The 25,893-nt window shown below is 37.2% G+C and overlaps 1 protein-coding gene across 1 annotated transcript in view; it reads right to left on the reverse strand.

The window, feature by feature from the left end:
* Window positions 1–25,893, reverse strand: part of SLIT3 (slit guidance ligand 3) — a 524,461-nt gene that overhangs the window by 491,975 nt on the left and 6,593 nt on the right. Inside the window, exons 2-3 of the mRNA XM_068417108.1 lie at window positions 8,737–8,808; window positions 4,305–4,376 (exon numbers count right to left, since the gene is read on the reverse strand). Of these exons, the coding sequence (XP_068273209.1) occupies window positions 4,305–4,376; window positions 8,737–8,808 (144 nt within the window). The remainder of the gene's footprint in view (window positions 1–4,304; window positions 4,377–8,736; window positions 8,809–25,893) is intronic.

Here is a 25,893-nt window from a genome sequence, read left to right on the forward strand (position 1 = left end):
CTCCTCCTTTAAACAACAAAAACACATTTTTAGTGTTTTCAGATGTTGAGATCTTTTGTGCTAGTTAAAGACACTAATTTGAGTAGAAAGAACGAGCCATCAGCCAAAGTCCACTCTTTTGAAGATAATACAGCTACGTGACAATTTCTGGCAGTTGGCCGTGGAAAAGTCAGGATCAGTTGCCGTCTTATATCCTGCCTCATTTTTCACATAAATGTGTGACATACATCTGGCTCTGGAAGAAATTTCAGTTCATCTTTTAGGCCCACCAGTATGCCTCTTCTTGATCCTCTCTGCATATAAAATTTCATAATCATTTTATCTTAAAATCATACACTGTGTTAATAGCAAAGCATACAGCTACAATGCTGAAATACAAAATACAGTTGGGTATAATACATTGTGCCAGTATAGCATTGTGTTTGTGTGGGCATATGCATGCTACTTCAAACCACAAAAACAAAACCAGGAATGAGGATCAAAGTCAGACCTTTTACAGTTAACTATTAGGAAAAAACCTGCGTAAGGGAACTAGAAAAAAAAAGAACTACAGTTTCTGAAACCTTCCGTGCACCAACAGGCACAGGTGTTGTTCCAAAATTATTACCCTGCTATGGGCAAGGAGGACAGACTATCAAAATTTACAACTGGCACTTTCAAGTTTTAGCAGAACACTTCCATAACTTCTTAAACACTTGTTGAACACACGCGTGTATCTGCCCTGCAAAGTCTCATTCAACATCAGTTAGTATTGTTTGGAAAGCAGCACTTCGGAGTCATGGGAAAGGCGATAGCTAGAGAAGCCTGGGAGAAGCTAACAAGCCTGAGAGGAGACACACTGAAGTCATTGTAGCACCTCAGACATACAAGTCACATCGACACACAGGCTCTACAAGCTTTACAGCTTCTCCGCTTCAGTACTACCCTGCACAAGAGCCCTGTTGGTTTGTCTGAGGCTCAACAACAGTGCAACAAGTAAAAGGCAGCAGAAAGCTGGATGCACCAATTATATCTATTAATGTTGTCTCTTAAGTGCTTGACTTTTTATGGTCAGCTACCTCATCACTAATCTTTATGTTCTGGAATAAAACTAGAGCAACTTATTGGAAAAAAAACCACTAGAAACATTTCTGGTTTTCCACTATGGTGAGTACCACTAGTCATTCTCAAGAACTTTGAATCTTAGGACTCAGCAGAACAACTTATACTAAGAACACTGAATTTTGCTAAGAGACAATGGTTAAAACTCCTGTGTATTTGGAAAGCTGAGTAAAAATACAGCAAAGAAGTGGCTTTGACCTTCCACATCACTCCATTTCTGAACTATGTACTGTCTGTCATTTTAACGTACCTTGCATTACGTGCTTCCTTCAACTGACATTGCCAGACTTCAAGCTAATATACAATTTTGGCAATGTCCTGCCCTATATATTAGGACAACAGGAAAGGGCCTCAAGTTGCACCAGGGGAGGTTTAGATTGAATATCAGGAAAAATTTTTCCACTGAAAGGGTTGTCAAGCCTTGGAACAGGCTGTCCAGGGCAGTGGTGGATTCACCATCCCTGGGGGGATTTAAATGACGAGTAGATGTGGTGCTGAGGGACATGGGTTAGTGGTGGGCTTGGTAGTGTTAGGTTAAGGGTTGGACTCGATCTTAAAGGTCCGTTCTAACCAAAATGATTCTATGATCTAAATAATGCCTTTAGATGCTCCATTGGTATTGTAAGCATTAATCTCTCACAAAAAAATAAATTAAAAAAATTTTTAAAAAAGGTCAGTAAAATCCAAATAACTGGAGATCCATCACCATGGTGCTTTTGGCAGCAGTGGCTAACAGCTCTACAGACATTTTATTTAAAACTACTTAGACTGTTATGCAGGATATTTCAAACAAAATTTTGCTAATTTACTCAGTTAATCACGAGATATTTGCTCCAATATCCAGACAAGTGAAAATATATTAACCTAAAATAATATTCACCTAAGGTTATGCCCTTTGAATGATCACCATGGGGCAGGGAATGGAACAATATAGTTTCACTGTTACTTTGAATTTAAGACCTTTATATATGGTATTTTTCCAGCAATAGAAATCACTCCTGTTTTTTAAAGTCTGACCCAATGCAGCTGCTTTGTTTAAAAAGAAGTTAATGATTATTTTGCATCCACTTCAATAGATCAAAGAACATTATTCCAAAATCGAAGCAATATAAGCAATTTTTATTTGTTATTTGAAAGAAATTAAATGGAAAAAAGCCAGTTTTTTTGAAAATCAACCAGCATACTTTCTTCATTAACATTTTGCAATGTTTGACAATACTTAATAAAATAGCTTTAATATTACCTAAAATGTTGCAATTTAGCCTTTGTAAGTTATGCCAAACTTTCCACAGTTCATTCTCCAAAGCCTACTGACTCACAGCAAAAACCCCAGATTTATAGTTTTGTCCTAAAAATGATTTAAGCTAAAATACCAAAAAGTTGCAAGTTTCCAGGCCTCTCTTTCATACTACATTCATTTAGGAAATATTTTAATGACAGGCAATCCTAAAAGAGAAGCAGAGATGCAGTATGTTTAGCAGGCCAAGTTAAGAGTTCGCACAGGAAAAAAAAAGTCAGGCTTTCAAGCATCACATACTTAAAGAGACACTATTAAAGGTTATAATATTTCTTAACTTCTGGTTTCACAAAATATGTTATTTTCATTTGCTAACAGAGCTGGCTCTACAGAAAAACAACTCATTAAGATGACACTTGAGTATCATTTCTGGTTACTAATAGCTAGCCCTTCTCCCAGAACTTTTTCAAAACTCATTTCATAGTTTAACTAAATCTATCTTTATCTAAATAGAGATATGAGATTTATTTTTATATATACATATATATATACCTTCACACATATATATATATAAAATGAGTTTAAAACTAGGACTTGGTAGTTAGGATATTGACTCTCAAAGACAAGCTATAACATGAACAAACTGTTTTCTACAGTGTCAGGCTATGCTTAATTTTGGAAAATTAAGCTGGTTACTATTGTTTACTGCCTAAGAAACATGAAATAAATCCACTACGGCAAAACTCTTATCCTGAAAGTGCTTTCTAATTGAATATACGTAAAAATGGGTTATAACCAAAATTTAAAACTCATCTCCCTTATTGCCATAAATGAAGCTTTGCAATTCAAGACTAAAATCCAGAGTAAATTCATTTTAAAAGTTCAATGCACTAGTTAAACAACTTAAATGCAAATCTAATCCTGAGATCATCTGAAACAGTTTTAGTACAGCATAAGCTCAATACTCCAGACTTCTCTTGAACAATTGCTAGTGGGAACTTAACTCTTGAAAGCTGGTTTAGAAAAGATCAATTAGAAAATACCAAGTGCTACAACAAATACCTTGCAGATAACCGAGTTAACCATCACGCATAAACCCCTGCTTCTCCATTTAACAAACAGGCATTCCAAACCAGCATGCGATTTTGTTCTAGTCACCCACCTCTAGCAAAGAATAATGCCCAGAAGTATTGCAGTATCACAGAGATTTTGTTCTGCCCCCCTCATAAGCAGACAAAGCTAACCTAGCTTCACGATAATGCTAATCAGTAAACCCCACTAGGAGCAGCAACTGGATATGGAATTACTTTCGTACTTTCTGATATTTAACTTTATACTCTTGCAGGGCCACTAGTTGTCTATAAATCGGATTCCGGACTATTTTCTAAAAAAATAAATTTAATTGCTAACAAAAGCACAGGAAATATACAGTCTTTTCTCCACTACGTCTAGCATGATACCCTGGAACCCACTGGTATCAGTGGCATTATACAACTTTAAAGGAAATGAAGCTAATCAGAAAATTAAATCTAAAGGCAGTTTTAGAATACTGTGGTTCTCAAAGGAGACAATTGCAATTTCCATTGACATAGATTTATACATATTAAAAATACAAATCTTTATAATATGTAAAATAATATGAAATTATTATGAACAAATCTTTCTTCACCTACATATCAATTTTAAAAGTTGCCCAGACAATGTCCTTTTGATACTGTTGTTAAGATTCTGGTGTCATGGACAGTTCTGTTTTCTTGGCAAGCAATTGTACATTTTATTTCAAGTATTAACTATCACACAATATAAATTTAGCTGTGTTTAATAATATACTTTAATCTAGGCAGGTAGCTTTCTCTCTCTTCTTAAAGGAAGTTAATTTTATCATCATGAACTATTATGAATGACCATTAACAGTGAGGCAGAAAATCTGTAGGTTTTCCATAGGTATATAAATATAGATACTTACAGCCGTTCAAGTTGTTTTAGATCCTGAAATGCTCCACGTTCTATCACGCTAATCTGATTTTCTTCCAAGTGTCTGCAATTCCAAAAATACCAGTTAATTTTAAGACAACAGGATAAAAGAGCTTCCCCACTTCTCTTCAAACATGCTACAAAATTGCTTTTCACAGAAATACCAGTAACAGTTATAATTAGAGATCTTAAAAAAATCTGGACAGAACAGCACTGTTTCTTCTGCTCACTAACAGGAAACTGATTCAAAGATTGCCTCCTGACTGCCAGATTTGGTAAATGCTTTTGTTCCTAAACTTTTAGAACCATAACCATTATGCTCGGAAAGATGTTGGTCTAGAGGCTGGTTGTTACCCCCTTAGTTGTCTCAATTACATTACACAAACTACGAGTAATATACCGACTCCCACAGCAGGAACCCACTCAATGTCAACATATTTTTTTTGTCCAGCCTTTATGTTCTGTAAAGATTTCAAGCTTGCCCCAGAGTAAACCATTTATAAGTAATCCAAAGCTGTTCAATCCCTCCAGAAATACAGCCACGGCAGCTACGTGTGACAACTGTACACAGCCCCGCTGTATAACAGGGTGCAAAAACGTACAGGAAAAATCCCAGGTTTCCACTGTCTCTGACCCTGCTTTTCTTCACCCCCTGAGACTGAGACAAGGATAAGTTATAAGTAATGGAAACTGACTTCTCTTTGATTTACACTGTGCAGGAAACGACTGCTCACTTACACAGCAGAAATGCTCTTTACAAGTACAGTGAAGCCAAGGAATAGAGCTACCAAGAGTCCCATTTAAGCCAACCTTTTTCCTCTCTCAGTGCTGTCTTCCAGCATACACCCATTTTCTGCTTCTGTAAGAGCACTCAGACGCACAAACTAAATCTCTAGGCTCTCTGAACATTTTGTGCGGCCTTAGCTAAAACACAGAGAAGAACTTAACACACAGTAAGTCTGGGCTCAGCCAAGACTAACCAGCGAAGAAGCAGCACTATTCTTGCCTGTTCTCAACAGCCGCTCCTCTGCACTCAGTCCTATGAGGATGCTCAGAGCTGTTCAGCTGCACTGCAGTTAAGAAGACAGACAGCAAGCGAGTATTCCACAGCTAAGACCACATATGAAGATAAAAAAATAAAATTAAAAAAAAACAAGCATGTGAACCAGAGAGGCAAGTTCCTAAAAGGAGGGGGAGGAAAAACTGCATGAGAAAAGGGAAAAAAAGATTAAGTTACAAGGGATAAAAGGAAAAGGTGCACAAAGGAATATTTTTACATGTATGTCATCAGTTTGAGACTGGAAGTGTTTTTTTCTGTTGTACTGTTTTATCACTTTCTATATCGCTTGTTTGTTGTCCTTATTCTGATGTCTGAAAACAGGGCTAGACTACCTTTCTAGGAACTCTGGGACAGGTTTCATATTTCTAGGGCTAAACAAGAACTAGTTGTTCTATCACCCAAGACCCCTCCCCAGCTGAGAAAGGGAATTGGGAAAAGGAGGGAGACTCATGGGTTGAAATTTAAACAGATTTAATAAAATAAGAAAACCAACATCAATACTAATACAAAAGACAAAGTTATACTCAGCCTATAGAGTGGTGGCAAGTCCTTCCAGGGATCACAACCGTTGAAGAAAGAGGAGAAAGAGGGAAAAGAGAGCAAAGTACTCCCCCATTCCCAGCTCTTTGCCATTTATAGTGACCCTGCCATTGATGTTACAGAACACACCTGTGGGCCAGCCTGGGGCAGCTGCCCTGGCTTTCACTGCTGATGGCCTTGATCACCATCCCACAGCTGGCCACAAACTGAAACTACATGGAACAGAAAAGTGATTCTATAAATTTTATCCCTGCAAAACCAGGACACCACTATACTCCCATCACACATGGAGGGGGGAAAAAAAAGGAAAAAATAAGGTGTCAGTAATGTCGAATAGTCAGAATTATTAAGAGACCATAAGAGAAAGCAAAGAAAAAATTAGAAAAGTCTGAAGGACTTCCAGAGACCGAAAGTACATAAAGTAAAATAAGAAAAACCACAAACACACACCAGATACAACAGCAACACGGAGAACAGGGAAACAAGCAATGAACAAAACTGGGTATATGTTAGCAGACAGCAAAATGGCACGTCTTGCATTTCAGATGGTCTTCAGACGTTGGATGACAAAACCAATACAAAAATATATATTGTTTAATAGGTATATTCTGGTTCTATTCCTGATTACTTCTGTGCCAAACATCACACCACTCAAAAGGCTGAACCAATGTGTTACATAAACCTGTAATGAACAGCGAACAACAAACTCATGTAAAGATGGCAATTGCATATTTTGCTTATTGTTAAGGGCATTCAGTATAAATGACTGCAGCAGCATCAGGCAATGTCTGACACTATAAAAAAATCAACCAAACCAAAACAACTACTGACATTAATGATAATATAGTACATGTATTTTAATAAACTTGCAAAATGGTATTGACAGGTGGGATGGGAGCCAAGGAAATCTAAAAAACTCCACCTCTAGAGATGAGAGAAACACCACAGGAACAAAGAGTCTTCAATATATTCGAAATGTTCTCTTAGTATATGACAACTTGTTCAAAAGCATTAAGGTAGCAGGAGAAAAGGCTTGCCCTTTCATTGGCAGGATTCAATTAATTCATTGATTGAATTATCACTAAATAACTAACAGTTCAACAGTTGCAGGTTTAGGGACTTATTTTAGAAGATACCTAAAGGAAAACAATAACTGCAGAGGGCATTCTTAAGAATTACAGAAAGGAATTTTCAGGGGTGCTGGTGAGATTACTTGTCTGTTTCTTAACTTCTGATAGCTGTTTGTTTTGAGAAAGGGTCACTAGAATGATAAAACCAACCTGCCTCTGCCAGTGCCAGGACTAACTCAAGTTTAGATTTTTTGTCTTGGTCACTAAAACTTGGAATTACGTGCACCAGTACACAGTAAAATACTGCTAGTGAACTAGACAGCACACACCCCCAGAACCTAGTCCCTATTATGTAAATAGCACTTGATAAACAGAACTAGGTATCAGGTTTTTTTATTTTAAAGAAAAATTAGAAATTTGAACTTTACCCATTGGTTATTAACATAAATACCTTTCATATTTCAGAAACATTTTCATTAAAAACATCTCAGCCACTGCTTTTAAACGTATAGATCTACACACACGCACGTATGATCTCCCCAATAACATAGCAATGTTTCTCACGAGAAACATGCAAATTTGCATCGCCACAGTAGCACTCAGTGCCCAATTACAAGCCCAGTGATGGCAGAAACCAAGTTACTTTAAATAAGAGCTCCAGAAATGCTAAGAACCTAAAAGCTTTGCCTCTACTAATTCAGTACATTACATTCAGAACTATTTCGTTTCTCTCATCTGGCTTTTTTCCACCCCCTCATGCATGCCCAAATATTTCAATCTATATATTTGATTTTATATATAAAAAATAATGCAAAGAACTTAATTTCCACAAAGCAAATAGCAGATCCCCACAGTATTTCTGGCAGAGGCGTCAGTATCTATGTCTGCTTCTATGTTGATGCAAAGGGCATCTAAACTACTTGATGTAATTCAGAATAACTGTTAGAGAAATTTCAAGGGGAAAAATGAATTCACTTTAAATAGAAAGAACCTCCAACTTCTCCTGAAAGGATTGAAACAGCTTCAAAATCTATTCCTTGTTCTTTTAACCCAAGATTATTTTCTTTAAAAAAAAGGTTTATATCTAACTATAATATCTATGAAGTAGTCCTAATTTTCATTGCTAAATTAGTGGTGCCATTTGAGGTTCAAAGAGAAAACAGGAAATCAAGAATGACAAATTCTGTAGACTGATGTTTCCCTTTTTGATGTTCAAGGCCCGTTTAGAAGTAAAGTTAAGCTCTTGACTGATACTTTTAGATCAAGAGACAGCACCACCTAGAATTTTTGTATTTAGCATTTCAGATTAGAGTAAAAAAAAAAAAAAAAAAATCACAGGTTCCCTCGTGTAGAACTTCTACAGCTATCCTTAATCAAGTTCTGCTTAATCTTCTGCAAAAGTGCGATTAATGGGACTGTACCTTAAAGTGACCAAAATCTGAAAGTCCTGTTTGCTAGTGTTTCAGCATCATTGATTTATGCACAAGTGATAGTAAAGTGGACGAAAATTTTTACCACAGTATTTATTAAAAACCAGTGAGAAAATAGCTCTGAAACTACATTCAGACTTTAGCACAGAACTAAAATTTACTGTTTCACATCACAAACTGTTCCAGCTGCCTGGTTTAAAAGAATACTAATTACTGAATGATGTGCAGAAATTACTAGCATTTGATCTCTAGAATCATGGACATTCTTAGTACCTAGCACCCTGAAATAGTCTTGTAAAGAAAGACAAGTTGTGTTATACTCACAAGACACGGAGATTCTTCAGTCCTGTGAAGTCCGTCTTCGTGATTCTTGTGATATTATTTTTTTCTAGATCACTGCAGGGGAAAAAGAAAACAGCATTCAGACACTATAACCGACATCCAAAATTCCATTAGCAGAGTCTCCATCGGTGGAGCATCTATCAGCTGCTCAAATTGTACAAACTACTGTTTCCATTAAAATCTCAAAAAGCAAGTCATCGATCCTGAGGCATGTTGCCTCCTCTTCTGAGTACATTGCTCTCGTACAAGAAGTTTCTTCCATTTTTATTTCTAGTATTGGTGCTCACTATATGCTTCTTTCTCCTTCAAGACTACAGTCTTGTAAAAGGCTAAACACGTTGAAGACCCAATTGGTATGACACAGCTAAAACAGAGTACTTGGCCCCAAAATGAAGATCAAGCTCTGGGGTTATTCTAAGCCCAAGTCAGTCTAGTCTGTCACAGAAACTTAGGCTCCACAGAGCCTGAGGAGAGAATTACTTACTTCAGTGACTCCTAAGTGTGGTCCTACACAAATGATTGGAAGATTTGCAGAGTTATAAAACAGCTTATGGTTTTGTTTTTTTTCAAGTATCCTGATCCCAGCTTTTTGGAAGTGCTGGTTTTCAGAAGATCCTGCTAATCACACTGACCTGTTTCCCATCTGTGTTCACCCTTTGCCAATTTCTACCTTCTGTTTTTAAACTCCCCATTTCCTAACACCTCTGTTATGCGCCGACACATTTTCCTCATGTGGTCACATACCAAGTGTTACCTCCTGCACTCTGTTTCAGCCTGTGCTAATTTATGCTCTAGATTCAAAATTAATAAGTAACTGGCATCTTTTCCATGACAGGGAAAAACCACTGTAACCAGACCTTAAGCTGCTCACTTTTCTACAGCTTTTCTTTGGAGGGAGCACACCAAAAATACAGAAAAATATGTCTAAACTTACATCTTAATAGAGTAGACATCAAAATAAAACACTCTAGTTTGAGACAAGTTCTATTTAATTCAAAGTTAAGTCAAATTAAAAATAAAGGAATTTATAAAATAATCCTTCTTGCAGGACTGATCCTATACTTAAGGATAGCTCTCAGTACACTAACTTTGGTGGCTTTAGAGTCACAACAAATCAAGAATAACTCCCTTTGTTTCCCAACATAAAAAGTCTTCGTCATTTCATTTCAAAAGAGTATATCAAATACTGGTGCTAGAGGGCCTGTGTTGCTGTTTCCTCTCCTCTAGCCTTGCCTTTGCCAAGCACCCCTAAAGCTCACCAGTTGAGCACATCCCATTGTTTGGGTTTTCTTTTTTTTTTGGTCCAGATCGTTCTGCCTGACCTAGTGCTAACCAACATGGACAAGACAAACAGCTAATCTTTCTTCCTGGTCTTCAACCATGCTTATTTTAAAATAATACTCAATATGCAGCAAAATTACAATTAATAAAAACAGAGATACCCTCCATCAGGTCACCACAAATTTGTTCTGAGTGTCAGTTTCCCAGAAACAAGCAGCCTTTTATGAAAAATAAATTTTCTAATATTGGAGTAAACTTTTTTCTTCTGAGACACATTTTATGTCTACCAAAAGCTGCTAAATGTCAAAAATACAAGCCTTTGGGGTAACAGTTTTCATAACAAAAAGGCATTCTGATTTTCTAAAGATCATGAGATTGTAAACAATAGACTGATAAATTTTGTTGTCTGTTGCCATCAAATGAAAACAATCTAATATGAAAAACCAGCCATGAGGCTAGATGTTTGTCTTCTAAAAGAGAATATGAGACCACAAAGCCACAGCAGGAAGTAGAGGCTTTTCCTATGCAATTAAGTTTCACTATAGTTCCTGCATCAATGTGCACTGGGACACACCTCTGTTGTACTTAGAAGGTTCCATTTCTCTCCCATTTCTAAGTAAAATTCAACAACAAAAAGCAAGAGTACAGTATTGTTTTTAACTACATTTGGCAATCATCTGACACCTGCACAAGCCTCGACCCTGAAATAATTCCTGAAAATCAGATGGGTGTTCCTAAAGGCTGTTTATTTCTCTCGGTACAAAAAGGAATTCATGGAAGGGGAAGAAGTCAGAACTTCCAGGAATGCCTCAACTATCAGGTTTGTATTCTGCAAAAAGCTGCATAGATGGCTGTCTAGGATGGCTTTTAAGTGTCTAGCAATCAATACAGCAAACAAAATGCGAGGTGTTGAGTACAGTTTAATCCTTTGCAGTCATTCATATATCATCCTATGGGGGGCAAGAAAAAGCGCTCCTGGCTGGCACAATTTCCAGTCATTTTCTATCATACGTGCAGTTCCATACAAAGCCTTCTGGTACGGCTGCTACTTAAGCCAGTCTTTTTTTCACCTCACATGAGGTCCTATTAGTAGGACAGAACTACTACCAAGAAATATGTGAGTGTTCAAGCATAAATAATTATTTCCTTTGAATCAAAATAATTTTTTTCTGCCAACATGAAGTGATATTCTTCTAAGGCATTAAATGAAAACCAATTGTCATGGTAACAAATTTCATTTTTCTAGTGTGAACCACATTGTCAAATAAAGGCAGTTACATATTTTGAAGTTTAAGCTTATCAAAAGGTACAGTTTCAATATTCAGAGAAGAAACAGAACTGAGTTCTTAGTACATCTACTAACTTCCCCAAATGCTGCTAGCCATGAAAATAAGTTTTTCCCTTATATGACCACTATCCTCCCCTTACCAAAAATGTAAATATTTAGATGAGCACAGCTAATTGTACTCATTCATCTGAGGAAATAACTTTTCATATTCCTAAACATATATAATTCTTTTCTCATGTGTTCCCTAGATCTCAAATGCAAACTGATATGGAACTAAGCTCCTTTTAATATTATTTTAACATGCTGATGCACTCACTGGAATTGAAAAGCTAAAAAAAACCCAACCAAACCAAAAAAAAGCCCAACACAAACAACTAAACTCAATACAGTATGAGCCACTCCGTTACTGAGTGTTGCCTGGTACTTAGAAGGCTACAGTGAGGATGATTAAGCTCACAGTTCATGCTGACAAAAACCCCATCCTATATGTCTACAAGATTTGTGCCAGGGACAAACTAGCTACAGTTTAAGATCTCCATCTTTTGCCACAGCAACTTAATTTGCCATAGACAACAGGAAGAAAGAACAGATTAAGGACTATTTAAAAAAAAAAACCCAAACACTAAAATGCAGACCAATAATTCTACACGTTGTCCTTAATAAGTATATATTTCTGAATTCTGCCATTAAAAATGGAAGCCATATAGGCATAGAATACATATTTTTTGCATATCTTTTTCAAACATTTGCATCAGTCTTACAGTGAATCTTTCTAACGCATAAGCAAGACAACAAGTTTGAAGCAGTATGTGAGATACTTATTTCTGCACTCTAGTGTATCTTATAATATTGCAATCTATTTCTGATTGTTATTGAAAAATTTCAAAATAATACTAATAAAATTCTTAAGTCATAGAAGATCTGTTTAAAAACAGATTGAATAAACTTTTAAGTGTTAGTTTATGAATCTTAGCACAGGACATACTTAAATAATAGCAGAAACACATTCTCCTGTCAGGAAACCAGTTTCTTTAGCACAGATGGGATCTAAGGATAATGATAAGGAAACGAGGGGAAAAAAATCCCTACATTTCAGTTATATGAACAAGACAGACAGTATCCTTGCTTGACTTATGTCAACTATATTTTAAAAAGCTCCATTAAAGAAAAAACCCACAAAACAACTATGGGGCACTTTCATTGCATGTACCAGCCATTCTCTTCCATTTGCATTTATCCTGTTGATCGAATCGTGCTTTTCTCCAGGAATACCTTTGAATCACTGCCTACATTTTTCAAATTTTCCAGCTTAACTTCCTCTTCTGTTCTCAGTTCAGTTCTTCCACCCTGGTGCATCATTAACTACTCAGTGGTGCACCAGGGTGACCCCATTGCAAGAAGCATCGAAAAGAATTAAGTCTGGAGTAAGCAACACATAAATAGCTTATGTTTTACTTGCATGTTGTTTCCCATCTGCTTTTCATGTCATTCCTTCAGAAGTTTTCCCTTGCCGGTATCTCACAAGAGGCCTACCAAAGCACAGTGTTAAGCTGGTCAGAGTTCTCCAAAGCAGACAGGAGTCAGCTAAGGTATACGGGGCAACACAGTGTCATCAGCCCTGCTTTTCGTCCATTTTGGTAAGCCTTAATTCTCAGCACAGTTTTACTCAGCTTGAGCAGGTGTATGCAGAGCAGCATTCCTGTCAGACACACAGCAATCTCGCAACCACAACACCCTTCCCTGCCCCATCTGTGAGACCAGTCCCACACATCAGCTCTATTCCCTTGCAGCCCCAAGAACACTCCTGCTATTCCGCGTTCTTCCCCTGGTGAACTCTGCAGTTCTCTATTCTGACAAAGGCTTTAACCTTCCTTAATCAATACATCTCTTGAGATTGCTTTTTCCTCCACTCCCGCAGATTGGCACAGCCTGTATTGTATACATAATATCTATCATTCTATTGATCCCTTCTGAAGGTTAGTATCCAAGCTGAAGGTTTCCATTTCTGTAAGTAAAATTATTTGGACAACGCTCTAACTTTAAGAGAACTGTTCTTCGTGAAGTTCACTTTCTTTAAACCATTTAGGATTTAATTGATAGCTGACACCTCTTTTTCAAAAAGCAGTATTTACCTTCTGAACATTTGCCTGTTCCAGCAGGCTCTCCCCCAAGGCTTATCTGCCATTTGAAGAAAAACAGACTAAAACCTTGATGAACTACTATGTAACACTTCCTCCTCCTGTTCACAGTAGGTCTAACACTGCTGCAAATAAGCAGATTGCCACAGGTTACCCCATTAGTCAATTAAACTTTGTGACTGTGAAGTTACTGAACTAATGCAGGCATTAGTGGTTTACAGCTGGTATTTGTGGGCAACATAATATTTTATGTTTCCTTTATAAAGTTTGGCAGCTGATTATGGGCTCACTAGTGGGTTTCAACTACAAAAAACCTAAACCTTAACATCTAATCTTGGTTGGCTTTCAAACACATCAGTGTTCATACTGTTAGAAGCAAACACAGCTTTTAAAATAAATCGTCTGGATCAAAGACACAGGGAAAATTATACTGTAAAGGTGAACTTAATTTATATTTAACTTCAACAAATACCTACGTGCAGATACATTCATTCTACTTAAAATTCTTATTGTGCAAGTTCTGCATTTTGCATATTATGTGGGGCCAAGCAGATCTCAGATCTTACTCAACACATCTATCTCGCCCCACACGTACATGAGCCCAGCTACTACTCTCTGTCATTTCACATTCAGATAATACTGTCCCATCATCTAAGAAAACTCCATTAAGTAATACAGGTGTCTTCTGTTGTGTCAGCAGCAAAGTTGATACCACTCACTTAAAGAGAAACTGAAACGGTCATCTATGACAGCTTTAGTAAAGCTTTTGGTATTAAGTCTCTCTTGTCAATCTGTTTTTCTTTTTAGCGTAAAGCATGTTAAGGACAATGCAGGCGTAGTGGCAGCTTTAAGAAAACAGACACAGAAGGAATTATTTCAATGGGAATAGAAACATGAATTGGACTAGAATGGTACAAGTCATCATGAAAGTGAGCTCAGATGAACTATTAAAGGGAGCTTTACTCATAAACATGTCCTGCTATGTTCTAATAACAATTTAATTCAATACATATTTTGTAGATGTTGAAGACTAAGTCACACAATGTACACACATATTGCAAACAGGGATATTTGGAGCAACTGGAGCAAATTCTGCTTCATAGCAAGAATTCCTCTGATTTGCTTCCATCTTTCATTCTTCCCTAAAGACAACCTAGTGAACTTAAGACAGACTTTTAAATGTTTTAAAGCATCTCCAACATTTTCTGGAGCATGCCATCATGCAGCTTCAAACAGCACTAGGAGTGCACAGATTTCCTCTGTTACATTACTTAAATTTCAGGTGATAATTATTCTGCATAGCCACTCAACTCTTCCAAAACATCCAGACACTGTTCTCATTCCCCACCCTTGTCCTTGGACTGTATCAAGTTTATGACTTGAGAAGTAAATCCACTTGCCACTTAGAACTATGTGCTTCTGTCTTCTACACTCACATACACTGGTAAATCTACACACTCATCTTAGACAGCTCTGAGCCTATACTGCTCTAGACACAAGGTCAGAATTGGGTCTGACAACACATTACCACCACAATAAACATTACAACTCTTACAAAAGAGACAATAAACAAGGGTAATCAGATACTGAAGTCTTTTAACAATCTTCAAATCAATAATTCAATACTTACATATAAATAAAAAATCATTATACAAATTCAAATCCTTTTATATACAAGGATGCAAAACCTCAAAACAACACTACTGGATTGTAGCAAGTTCCTATTACTCAGATGTCAATTTACTACTTGCTGAACCTCCTATGCATTAGTCTCCAAGGTAATCCAAAGTTTGGGCTCTCATCATACTTCTGAGTCTTCAACATACCCAGGTGAATCCCTAGCTTAATTCCTCAACCCTTCCAAGACTATAGGTTCTTCTAAATCAGCTGCCCGTTTTGGAGCTAGCTCTGGTTGCCTAGTTATGCTTTTCTAGGCACACAGCAGCCAGTCAGAAGCCTTACTGAAGTACAAAAACCAGTTAGCTCTCACTACAACTCCCTAACGGTTTTGTTTTTCAAGCCTGTGAGGTACAGGCACTGTACAAGTTCACAGGCACACAAAAGACTCTTGGCCTGACGGTCTTACTGCAAGTGGTATATTTGCTTTAACACAAGCTTCTACCTCGTGCATTTTTTTAAGTTACAATTTTTTCTCAACTGCAAAACCACCAGACTCCAGGCCTAACCCCGCTAGCTTTTGGTCAGAAAAGAAGTTGCTTAAATGTAGTTCTCTTTCTAGAAGAAACACAATTATTTCATTTGGTTAAAGCCATTCACTATCAATAAGTGGTCTAGAGCAACAAAGTTTTCCTCCCTTTCAGAGGACTCTCAGGTGCCAATCTGGCAAACACAGTGGCATTCCTAACACCACCACTGAAGATCACCTCTGATGTCCAATAATTTTATGGCAGTAGCTGATTTTTCATCTTAATGACAAACACAAGTCCTAGATGGGCAGTATTTAGGAAAAAATTAATCCTTTTGCCTTTAACCCAGGAAGACATTACATTAAATGAAAATACATACAGAGTAAAAATAACCTGTATCTAAGGAGAAGGGAATCTAGAGCACCACTTGCAACTTCATTCAAGTCCTCAGATGTCTGTTCATTTGTATTAACAAAGTCAGTAAGAGTAGTAGAGAAATTGCATACTGTATTTAAGAAAAAATAACTGTCATACACTTCAAAAGACAGCTCTTACCCAAGTTACACATCACAAGGATTCTTTCCTGTCCAACTGCTTCGTAAGTAAGTATTTCTAGTCACAGAACCTCAAACAAGAAATTTAGGTTCTGTTCCTGCCAAGTTTTCAAAGTGTCTATCACATACCAGCTCAAAGCTATAAACACTTGTGTCACACGTGGGACAAACAAATTGGCATAAAATCCAATACTCTGAAAAGAATCTTGATTAAACCAACACCCTCATGTAATCTACAGGGAAGATGCATTTATCTTAATTTCATTTTTTGGTATTTCCCAACAAGGGATGCATAAAATTTGTCTCACACAGAACAATGTGGAATTAATAAAAATCTCTCTTGTCCCCTAAGAACCAAAACAGGTCAGGATCCAACACACCATCTAGAACTCACATCAAAAGAAACTTTGGCTAGAACACGATTCATGGAACTTCCAAAAGTTCACGAAGAACAGAAGAAAAATAAATTTCTCCACAAATTTATGAGCAACTGTTTTGAGGATATAGCACACATTCTTTGTTATGATTAATTTCCAATACATTCCAAAGGATTTATTTTAAATTACAAATCAACTTGGCAGTAACATTCAAAATGTGGGAGCTAAAATTCAAGTGATAACAATTGAATCTGGATTCCTGAATCTAAGGAGTTACTGATATTTTTCATTAGCACAATTCCTCCAAGTAACTCAAGCAGCACACACTCTTGGGAAACAAGGCTTTCATTGTTTTGCCACTACACTGTTAAAGGACTTTGTCGATCCAAACCACCTGCTGGAATGACAGCTGAGTCATCCCTTTAAAATTCTCCTGTGTGATGTTTTTTTTCTCCAAGCCCCAACCACTATGCAAGGTAACCATGAACACAGACACACACCTGAACTGGAGGAAACACCCATTTTCACAGGTAAGTTAACCATTCACCTGGTTGCCTACTACACTCTAGAAGCTTAAAGCCATGAGGAAAATACCTTCCTGATTTTTTATGAAAGCTACCTGCAGGGTTGGAGGCAAAAGGCTGCTCGCTAAAGCCCTCCTCTCTTTACCAGTACTTTTATTCTTAGTTTGGAAACATGCTAACAACCATACCCATTAAAAAGGAGAAAAATCCACTCTGCGAATGTATCCATAGAGCAGCTTTTGGTTACCCTCCGCACTCTTTACACACTCAGTATCTCCTGTTTTAACCATTTTCCAGGATTTTTTGCTATAGAGTTAATTTTTCTTTAATGGGTATGGACCACCACTAGCCTCATAACCTTAAATGCCTATAGTTCCTATAGAAAGCGCTTGGCAACTCTCTTATGCCTTCAATCCAACAACTTCAAAGCTACTACGATAAACTACTCAATTATAACACTACCCTAAAACCCTCTGGCAGCAAATCTGCATATCTCCAAATTTAACATATTTCCATCTCATATTTTGCAATGCAGGAAATAAAGTCCTGGGACTGGGTTTTTATGAAATACAACGAATTCCATTAGTTTCCAAATCACCTGGGCAAGTATGAACATCACTTGCAAAGAAAAAGACAAAAAGCTTCAAAATCATGTTCAGCTGAAGTATTTCATTTTTAAAAAAAGATGGTACATTTCGTCTCTATATAAGACAAGTTATTTTTTCTTCTTAGAACAGTTGACTTTGCAAAGTAGCATTAGAATTTTTTTTTTTTAGAACTTTTTTGGTTGACTTATAGTAAGACTGGCACTCTCTAAACATTTCACATAATGTAGTTCAATAGGGAAAAACAAAAAAAAAAGTCCTCCACCTTAGAGAAAGTAAGCCCATGCAACAATTAGAGGTGGGGCACTGACTGACCAGGCAGTTGCTTTGCAGAAAAGAATCTTGGAGTCCTACTGGGCCCCAAAACATCAGTAGTGTGCCCTTGCAGCAGCGAAGGCCACCCTTAACCAGACTGTACGAGCAAGAGTGTAGCCAGAAGGATTTCAAAGAATTGACTAATCTCTTGTATTCAGGATCTGTGACATTTCACCTGCAATACTGTATCCAGTTGCAGGCTCTCCAGTACAAGAAAGGCACTGATACATTGGAGAGAGTGAAGTAAAGGGCCACTGAGACCATCAGGAAGCTGTAGCGTATGACACACGAACAGAGGCTGAGAGCTGGGCTTGTTGAACTTAAATAAAAGTTAAGGGGAGATCTTACCACAGTCTGTAACTACCTAGTAAGTAGGAGAACACAGACCACCTTCTCTGATCTGCAGTAAGATCAAGTCATATGTGGAAGAACATTAGCAGTGAGAAAAAAAGCCCTGCCACAACCACCAGTTCTTGAAAGGATTCAGAAATATTCTGTGTAGCTTCAGTAACAAGTACTATACAGAGTGTACTAACATAGTAATATTGCGATCCAGTGATTTTGATATTGCTTGCTATCCATGTTAAACCAGAGTAATAATAAACTCACAACCCAACATTTAATAATTTCTTGTTGTTGTTGGATAGCACCACATGTATGACACTGGATAGTTTCAGTCTCCAGAATAATGTAAACAGTAATTAAATAGCCACACAATAGCTGGAATGTACAAATTCTGTGCTGCAGTCCATCATACTTCGTAACACACCCACATGATACAGCTTTTAATTCAAAAAAATTAGATGGTCCCTTCTGACTACAGAAGGCTTTCAGGTATGACTCAGACTGTTTTCTTTCTGTCTGAACAATGAGAAAACTGATCTTAGAGGTTAAGTGCCCTAATTTTGTGAATAAGCTATCCATCCTTAAGCCCAATACAGTAGTGCTGGGTTAATAACCCACATTAAGTGTCCAAATGATCTAGAACTGCTTGCAGGCAACACACTTCTGTCCTCATCCTTATAAAAATAAGAAAAATTACTTGGCAAACTATAGGTGTTAAAAAACACCAAGAAAAAAAATTATCTTCTGCAATTTGTACAGTGGCTGAATTCCCCATTGAGCAGATTGCTGTTGAAAGTCATACCTGAGACCTGCACGAAGCAGCAAAATGGACTAAATAATTAAAGTACTCTGTTTCTTCCAAGGAAATATGTTTGTCCTAGCTTGCAGGAGCTCCATACTAATATCTGACACAGTACTGTGTCATATCAGCTCAAGCATCATTTTCATTCATATAAAAAACCCCCAAGGTTAACAGCTGTAAATCAATGTAAACTATAACCTGTGATAACAAAACTTCAGAAAAATCTTCTAAGAAGTATAAACTTCCTTCAGAGTTAATGTCATTACTTGATGGCATTAACGGCATTAATGGCAAATACTTGTATTTCTCAAAATTTTAATAATTTCTCCAGTGTGTTTAATGTTAATTATGGACTTCTAGAACAGAATGTAATAAATAAAGTGAGAAACAAGGATTGAGTAAATTTACTGTTTTTCATGAGATTGTTTTTTGCCCTGACTCTTCCACAGACTTGTCTTTTTTTGTCATTTTGGTTTTGTTTGTTTGGGAGTTTTTTTGTTGTCTTGTTTTTGTTTTTGTTTTTGTTTTTTTTAATTCTATACACAATCAATCACAACAGCTCATTTGGGGGGGGGGAAACAAACAAACAAAAAAAACACACTGCATGTAAACTTCAGCAAAATCCACGTTGCATTATTCCACAGAGACAATATCTGATGTTTGCATTTAAGGCTGTATTTTGCCTACCTAGGTGGTATATGACTGACTATAACACAGTGAAGAAACTGCTATCTGTTTAGGTGCTCTTCACTAATACAGACAATTTGATGTTTAGGTCTTGAAATATTTCACACCTGCTTCTGACTGCTGTAATTCTTGATGACTTGAGAAAAAAGTTCTACCAACAAACAAATGATTTTAGTGAAGCCTGACATGAAAATCAAGCCTTGATTTCATCTCCTTGCTCACTTTCAGACATGCACAGACTAGAAACTCTTCCCAGGAGATCTTTTCCTGGAAAGGTCTTTGTTTGTGTTGGGGGTTTTTTTTGTTGCTGTTCAGGGTTTTTTTTTTAATTTAACAAGCATCCAGTTTCACCAACTCTACCCCTTCCAAAAAGTACCACACTGAGTGTACATGTCTACCATAGCCCTTAAGGAGCAGATTAAGCCAAGAAGTAAAAGATGCAGGACAGTTAATATATAAAATGAAATTCTGAAATTGTGTATTCACTTGACCCAGTTAGCATCCAGACATTACAACCACAAGTAACTTTCTTCATTTTCAAGTAGATTCCCACCTTCCTTGTCCCACCCCTGCCCCATCCTCCTCCAACTTTTGGTTTTCAACGGCTGACCTACTGGCACGAAGCTGAATTGATTTCGCAATGTTTGCTAAGTGAACACAAAACTCAAGTTTTTCTGAACAAGACTTGGCACACATATTTGATGTTTCAAGTTACTGAAACTACTCATGCTTATAAAACCACTTTGCACTAAGCCTACTATATACCTGAGAACTATGGAAGAACAACCTTGAAAAATATCTATTCTGTAAAATGAAGTTAACATAAACTGGGAATAATTCGTTTTCAACTTCTAAAAAACTTTGAGCAATTAGCTAAAGAACTTTCTAGGCAAAAAAAAGAAAAAAAAATCAAACCAACAAACAACCTCCAAAAAACCATAAAACACTTTTGATTGCTCCTTATCTTTTGCTGCCTTTTCATATGTTATCTATTAAAACTCACAACTCCAAAGGATCCTTGGAGTGTTTCTTATACTTTCACATTCTTATCTGCGAAACTTATATCCAGATGTGTGTTTTCGTCTCGCTCTGAAGAACCAGTCATTGCCTTAGGGCTTTATTTCTCAATATCTACCTTCCACTTCTGGAAAACAAGTTTTCTTTGCTCAAGAATTTTACTTCCATGGTTTGTTTTACCACTTTATGCTTGTCTCCAGCTTACCTCCCTACTGCATTTACTCAGGCATTTCAGAAATGCACAATTGCTTCCCTATACTATTTCCTTATAATGAGTTCTCTTTTTTGCTCCCCAGCTATATTCTTAAAACACCACCTCTAACCAGCTCTACCACTTCAAGAGGATGAGACAGCTAGCCTCTCCTCATCACTCTACAACTATTTCAGAGAAGCTTGTGACCCAGAATTTCCCACCTCACTAAGTGATGCTGTAACCACTGCCACCTTCACCAACTAAAGATGTTTCATCCAGGTTTTTCCAGAATCAGCATTTCAAAAAATTAATATAATGCCTCCCCAGTCTAAACAAAACCATCACAGAGATGAAAGAGAAATTTGCAGAAAATCTGTAAATTAAAGTCTGACTAAAGTCCAGGCAAAACATGCTTTATGACTAAGAGGAAGGCACAAGACATTTGAACTGCTCTCAGGATGCAGCTTTTTCTTGCTACAATTTCTGAGTCATATTTAAAGAAGACAACAGCTTTAATTAAACATCAGTGCCTCCATATCTGTGGATGACCAGTACACATATATGCAGTGATGAATTTTAATGAGCTTGATGTCATGTGACCCCATTTGTTATATGAGCTTTATATGCTATGTATTATATTCTAAAACGGAGAGAATGGGCAATCAACCCTTTGGCAGACAAGGATTCTGTGCTGTTTGCTATTTCCTCATTGTAAGGGGGGAAAAAAACCCCCACATTAATTTAAAGCTAAATTATATTCTTACATGGAGCTCTGGGTAACAATAAGAACTTCATTGGTCACCCACCTCTGACAAGACAGCATGTCCCACGGAACATGATTACAAAATTCCAGGGAAATGTCTTCCATTTTTGGATGAGCTTTTTGGAATCTCTAAAGAAAGACTGAAGTTAGGAATTTGAATCTTTTCTACTTTGGGGCAAGTTGTTTGTGGAAAAAGCCTTTCCAAGTCAAGTTTCTGTATTGCATCAGTATTAAATAATATATATGAAACTATATGTACTACTAATGCTAATAACTGTGTTTGCCGGACAATCAAGGACTTCAACTTTAAAAGCTGCTAAAATATCTGAAGAAGTGCTCATTATTCACCAGTGCATACCCAAAGAAAATGTCAGTGAAAACAATACAGTAGGACAGTTTGGCTGAACTGACTTAAAACATTTAGTTTTACTATGACTCGAGAAAGTGCGTAAGACTCATAACTCACTGTCTGTATCTTTAGAAACAGTCAAGGTTCTTTAATAGAGTTCCACAACAACATATGCCAGTAATGCTTTACAACCTACTAACACATTTATTTTGTACAAGTTAACTAACACACTCCGTACTAGCCACAGGAATAAAGGAAAAAGACCAACTGAAAAAACAAGGATTAAGAAATAGTCCCCTTAACTATTAGTATGCACAAGAACGCACCTCTAACTCTGCTTCCAGGGTATTATTTCCGTAATAGTTAACTGCTTATGTTTTGAAACACTTCATAAGAATGTTCATTCACACACTCGTCCCTGCCACCCTCCAAATCAAGAAGTTAACCTTGACAGAAACTAGCTCTTGGAAAAGTTTGGAGCCAGACATTAAGAACTGCTTTTTATACTGCTGTGATTTTGGAGATCAGAGTCTCAGATTCATTAATATGAAATTTACTACCATTTCTGTTTTTATGCCTAGAAGTACCCTTATGATAGCTCAATATTTCTTCATGTTAAGGACTGTACAAACAAAGAAGTCCCAAAGGGCTTCCACCAAATACAAAAAGAGCAAAGGGATGAAGACAAGCACATGAAACGGTACTGATTAGTACAGCAGGCACTGTCCTCTGCTCTAAAGTAGCCTAACTTGCATTACATATTTTAACTATCATTAAAATTACAGTAAATTTAAAATTTTGCAAAGCGACCTTTCTTCTTTTTAAATGAGGACAGTTCCTCCCAAGCAAAAGCGTCAAAATGGAAGAAAAAAAAATCTACCAGAAATTGAGTTAATCACCATCCTCCCCCACCTCTACAAGCATGTTCAAATGCTGTCAAAATGGGTGACTGATCTCCAAATCATTCCCCTCCAGAGCAGTTTATCCCTCCACTTACATGAAGCTCTGGTTGAAACAGAAGAACTGATCTTCTGTCTATGTAGACAAGAACAACTGTGAAAGTATACAGAGAAAACTTTCTGAAAAATCACAGGCAGCTGATGTGTCTTGTTCTTTTGGGTGACTGCCCGTATGCACAGTCACAGCGTAACGGCATTACAGTATCCCCACACAACAGAAGAGGGTTAAAGTGTCTCCAATTAAACTCCTAAATATAGCATCGCTGCTAAAAGCCTTGCACCTCAAACTGGAATGAACAGAGGTCCACACAGCAGCCAGTGAGGAATTGATAAGAAAGCTATCTCCCCAAATTCTCAGTGTTGCTTAGACTCTAAATACATTTAATAGGTGTTTGAGGGTCTTGATTAGTAACCTGATACTACTTCCACAAGGTTCACTCTTCACCATGCAACTCAAGTAGGAAGGCAGTCATACTGACCTCTCCTCAGGAAGCATAGAGGGCTCTCCTAATAAGTCCCTTCAACATAAGTTAAGTATAATTTCTGCAACAGTATTGCAAGCTTTCAGGACAGCATCGGTAAAAGTGAGTTGGTGAGCAACACAAATCCTGAAATCAATTTAGAAGAAAATTTCAGATAGGTTTTGCAGATTGTCTGATGGAAAGTCAAGACAAGACCAGCTTTAAGACACTGAGTTTTATTTCTCATTTTAACTGATGTTTATGGAAAATGTCCCTTCATCGGTGACAGAAAAGGAAAGAATATCGCTATCAGTTAAAATTATTTCCACCTGAGGGACAAAATTAAATTAAGGTCTTGGAAAAATAAACAACTCACAGATAGAAAGGTAAAAATCTAATTAAAAGCTCCAGAAATCTATCAGTCACGGGATTAAGACCATGTATTGCAGCCACCAAACAGATTGTGTAAAACCAGAATACAAAACAAATCTATTCTGACAGGGACAACTGACAGACCAGATTCAGGTTGGGTAAGGAAAAAAAAAAAAAAAAAAAATGCTGAAAATAACTAGCAGAGAGGTAAGAATCAGCCTTAAACTCTTTCCTACAGAGGTGGCCCTCAACTAATCTAAAATTTACTCCGAGTACAAGATCACAGAACTGCTCCCCTTATGTAAATAGGTAGATCTTTTATGTATTTAGTACCATTAGAAAAGACTGCCAAGTGCTTATAAGGCCATTTCTTGATGGGGAAGAACAAGTTCTTGCCATTCCTAGAGCCATTCAAGATCTTAATGATACGTCTGACTGGACAACATTGAAAAGAGATTTGAAAATAGACAGAGCATTACGAATCTCTGGAGAAAAGTCTTTAAAAAAACCACTGAAAACAGAATAGCCTGGGCCACATCGCCACCAGAATATGACTAGACCCTAGCCCTTTCTTATCCTGAAAACTACTTAACATACTAAAAACTCAAATTGATACAGCCTTACACTAGCAAGCAAAACCTGTTAATAAACACTAAAGGGATGGGAGTGACAACAGCAGCCCCAAGCCAAAATCCATACAATACTATAATAATGCACTTGAATCAACAAGAATTAATAGTAACTCCCTGTCACCCAAGGAGTGGAAAGGAGTCAAGACCAGGAGGCACATTCTACCAGCCTATCTCAAAGACTCCACAAGAGGATGGCACGCAAAATTTACCTCTATCATAACATTTTCTGAACACCACTGCTCCTCTATACATCCCTGTACTAGGAACATCGGGACAGACAATCACCTGAAGAAATCTTTGCCACACATTACTTCTAGTCATTCTCTGTGATGTTGCCAACATTTTTTTTCTTCAAAAAGCTTTGCCATTTGAAGTTCATTTGAAGTTAGAATCTTGCTTTTTCTCAACTTGAAGAGGACAAACAACACTGCTTTGTCTTGCAGGAGTGACAAATAAGCCAAACAGAAAAAGAGAAGCCCCTTTAGGGAGCTGTGGAACTGCAAGACAGAGGAAGTATACATTGATTCTTACAGCTGCCACCATCAAGCCTCCACCAGAAAGTTGGCTTTCCTTAAAACTAATACATGATACACTAGCACTGGAGGAGCATACTTGCTCACAGTCACACTTTCTCCCCATCCAGAGAAGATCAGCCAGCACTGAAAGGGGTTGCAATACTAAGCCACAGAAATTCTTTATCCGATCCAGTATCTGTCTGTAGTTGTAGAGAGTAAACAGGTGAAAGAACTAAGAGGTACTAGCTTACTTATGAAGAACATTCCACAACCTCTTCCTGAGGCTTACACAACATTTGAGATAATTCAGTAGTTGTACTATTACAAGACACAGTAAAGCTTACATCAAGACCGAAGTCCAGCAGCAGACCTGCACTTCAGGTCTGAGTATTTCAGGTTAACTCAGAAAGGAAGAATCATCCCTTTAATCACAAAGACTTTGCTACAGTGTTGTACCTCATAAGGCTGGAGGCACTTCTGAAGACAAAAGAGGCTCCAGAACTTGCAAGTTCACAATCATTGTGAATTGGAAAGAGCTAGTTATGTTACTTCAGTAACAAGACTTAGTCATACTCCATATGTTCAAATTTAGAGAAAGAGAGGCGAGTAAGGAGAGAAAAAAAAAGATAAAGGAAATCAGGTATCACAGGGGGGAAGGTGATTCACTTCTTAATTAGATATATTTCTTTTAAAATATCTACAAATCAAATCATTTCATTCACATGAAACATTACTTGAGTGGTCAACTCATTTCAACTCTGAACTCGAAGCAAAACAGTTTTCCATTAATTTCTAGTGAATCAAGTGTAAGCCAA

Source organism: Nyctibius grandis, chromosome 22, assembly GCF_013368605.1.
Source record: "Nyctibius grandis isolate bNycGra1 chromosome 22, bNycGra1.pri, whole genome shotgun sequence".
Taxonomy (NCBI): domain Eukaryota; kingdom Metazoa; phylum Chordata; class Aves; order Nyctibiiformes; family Nyctibiidae; genus Nyctibius; species Nyctibius grandis.